This window comes from Propithecus coquereli, unplaced genomic scaffold (genome assembly GCF_000956105.1).
Source record: "Propithecus coquereli isolate 6110/MARCELLA unplaced genomic scaffold, Pcoq_1.0 Scaffold49, whole genome shotgun sequence".
NCBI classification, from domain to species: Eukaryota; Metazoa; Chordata; class Mammalia; order Primates; family Indriidae; genus Propithecus; species Propithecus coquereli.
The window spans coordinates 2,791,384-2,794,735 of NW_012150729.1; the positions used below are offsets into that span (position 1 = coordinate 2,791,384).

The 3,352-nt window shown below is 37.0% G+C and overlaps 1 protein-coding gene across 3 annotated transcripts in view; it reads left to right on the top strand.

The window, feature by feature from the left end:
* The window catches only part of SLC4A10 (solute carrier family 4, sodium bicarbonate transporter, member 10), a 409,333-nt gene that overhangs the window by 216,578 nt on the left and 189,403 nt on the right, over window positions 1–3,352 (top strand). For all 3 annotated transcript variants that reach the window (XM_012655843.1, XM_012655844.1, XM_012655842.1), the window contains one exon: window positions 2,226–2,372. In XM_012655843.1, coding sequence (XP_012511297.1) covers window positions 2,226–2,372 — 147 coding nt within the window. The remainder of the gene's footprint in view (window positions 1–2,225; window positions 2,373–3,352) is intronic.

The window sequence follows — 3,352 nt, forward strand, 5'->3', positions numbered from 1 at the left end:
AGAACACAAAACTAGACAACTTCTAGAAGATAACAAGAGGTGGCCTTGGGTTTGGCCAGGGGTGAAATGTTATGAGCTGAATGTTTGTGTCCCCTCTAAAACTCGTATGTTGAAATCCTAATTCTCAATGTAATGATATTTGAAGGTGGGGCCTTTGAGAAGTAATTAGGTCATGAAGGTAGAACATTCATGAATGGGGTTAGTGCCCTTATAAGAAGAGACATGAGAGAGATGATCTCTCTCTCTGCCATGTGAGGATACAGCGAGAATGCATCTATCTGCAAACAAGGCAGAGGGCCCCCACCAGAAAACAATATGGCCATCACCTTGATCTTGAACTCCTCAGCCTCTGGAACTGCGGGAAATAAATTTCTATTGTTTAAGACACCAGTCCATGGTAGTTTTGTTATAGCAGCCTGAACTGACGAGGACAACTTATATCCAAAATATATGAAAAAGTCTCAAAACTCAATGATAAAAAACAAACAAGCCAATTACAAAATGGGAAAATATCTGAACAGATGCCTCATCAAAGAAAATAGAGAGTTGGTAAATAATCATATCAAAAGATGCCTCTGCGTAGCAACTTGTATGCACAACCACATACCATATCTTACCATTATCCAGAGCAGCACCTCTTCTGAATTCTTGCAATTCCCCATGCGGACCCAGCCTCAGTCCTACTTTTTCACTTCCGTTGAGTTTATTTCTCAGTCCTCTTGGAACCTCCGACTCCTTGAAGTTTTCTGTCTCCTGGTATCTCCTTCTTCATCCTGGATTCAGTGGTTAGCCATTCCAGCTCAAGTCTTGCCTTTGATGTCCTGATTTTCTGTCACATCATCTTTACTAATCTCCAGCCCCATGTAAAAACAGCATTAAGTAAAAGCAAAGAGACCTGAGAACACCTGTCTATTCAGATATGAGGGAGCCCACACTGGCTTGTAGTGTGTGAGGCAGAGTGTATTTAAAAGTATGCCTGGAGAAATAGGCAGAGATCAGATATTATTTGGAGTATTAAAATATGAAAGTATTTAGAGATTTTATTAAAATATCTAAAAATATATATTAAAATATTTAAAGTATTAAAAAGTTTATCCTATAGGCAATAGAAAATAATGAGTTTAAAGCAAGGGAATAATTATAGTCAAATTTGCATTTTTTTAAAAGGCATCAGCATTCAGGATGGATAAGAGGTGGGACAAGATTGGAGTTAGGAAAAAAATGGTAAGGAGAATGTTCTAATAGTCCTGGTAAGATATGATAAGGGTTCAAACTAAGACAAAACCAGTAGGAATATTGAAGAGGACATGGTTTCAAGTGGTGTTTGGGAATTGGGACCTGGTGATAAATTCATTGAGCTTTGAGATGATTGAATAAAGTGGTACATTCCTGAGACAGATGACAGTTGATACTTGTAGGACAAAGAAAAGGATGAATTCCATAGAAATGTTGAGTTTGACATGCCTATGGTAGTATGTGCAGGTCAACATGTATAGTAGATGGATGGATATGTAGGTTTTCAGTCCAAGAGAAAGGACTGGCATCAACAGGTAGGTCTCAGAGCCTGCAGCATATATTGTGGTTGAAATCATGAGGTCAAGGACAGAGTCCTGAGGATCCCCAGCCTTGAATGGGGAAGAAGAAGAATCAGCAAAGGAAGTAATGTGGATGAAACAAAGAAAAGGAGGAGGAGGACCAAGAGAAAGTAATATCATGGAGAAGGTTGTGACTGGTATCAAGTGCCACAGACAGAAACAGTAGAACTGAAAAAACTCCATGGGATTTGGCATTACTAGGGACCTTGGTGAAGTCTGTTTTATTAGAAGATAGTGACTTTTTCACACACTTACCTATGAAGGGAGGGGAATTGGTGAGTTAATACAGTTAGTTGAGGATAGGGAGAGGGTAAAACAAAATTATTTTCTAACAAGAAGAATATAATTAAAGTATGAGAAATAAACACAGATTACAAAGGCAGTAAATTAAGGATGATCGCAAAATATACAACCAAATAATTAGTATTTTAAATGTTTGTGATAGACCTGTGGTATACTTAATTAGGAAATACACCAAAATAGAGTGCCAAGCCCCAAGCTTTATATGTCATAAACACTCAGAAATGATTTTCTGGATTGAAGTAAATTGAGTTTCTATTAACATGTAAATCATCTTATGTGCCTTAGAATAATTTGAAATTTAATTTGTGCATTTATTTCCTAATGAAGGTCATCGAACACTCTTTATTGGAGTTCATGTGCCCCTGGGAGGAAGAAAAAGCCATCGACGTCACAGGCATCGTGGTCATAAACACCGGAAGAGAGACAGAGAGAGAGATTCGGGATTAGAAGATGGAAGGGAGTCACCTTCTTTTGGTAAGAATATTTTTCCTTGTTTTTATGAAATTTATGATTATAATATACTTGCTTTTACAATTTGCAATTAGCAGTAATACCTCAAACTCATAAAATTATTTATACTTTTGTAAAAGATTGGGAGAAGTAGGAGAGAGAAAGCTTGATCTTTGTTTTTCTCTTATGCATTTGCTTTGTGAAGGTGAGAATTGATTTAAATTTATGATATAGGAAATACAACTAAGTAGTAAAGCTTAAAGTAAATACACTATGGCTGATGCTGTCCAAATCTCATTCTTAGGATGTGAAGGTTTTACTATTAATATTTTGAATGTTCTTCCTTTGAAAGTATATTCAGGATACCACCATACGTGTTTTTGTAGCTGTTTACAATTTTTGAGTGCCATGAGAGCCCATGTATGTCACAAAACCGAGAAGCTAACTTTTGACTCCTCGACCTTCCCACCTCCTGTGACCTTTGCTGTCACTGCACTGAGCTCACGTACTCCTCCATAATTATTTCACCTCTGAAGTCACTCACTCACTCACCTTGCTCCCTAACCACAGCTTCTCTCCTTCTTACTTGCTCATGCAATTACTTGACCCCTCTACTTCTTTTCTATCCATAAATTGTCTTTATTTCCTTATCTTACTCTGATTTCATAGCATGTAATTTTAGTAATACTTTAATATCACCAGTATTCTATTAGTATCACCAGTAATCTATTTAGTAATACTAGTATTCTAAATACCTTTGGTCCCCTGTTTTAGTTTTATTCATACATTTACTCCCTCTTTTAAAATCATACTTTCGTTGGGGTTCCTCTGTTTTCCTTTTTTCTCCCTTCCTCCCCAGGTAGACACACTGTGCTGGAAATAGTCATTCAACAGGGCAGATTGTAACCATTATAAATTCATGACTCAAGCAGACCTTCAACACCTCCTCCCAATTCTACTGCATTCCTTTGACTTTTGAAAGGATTATTTTTCACACTTTTTCA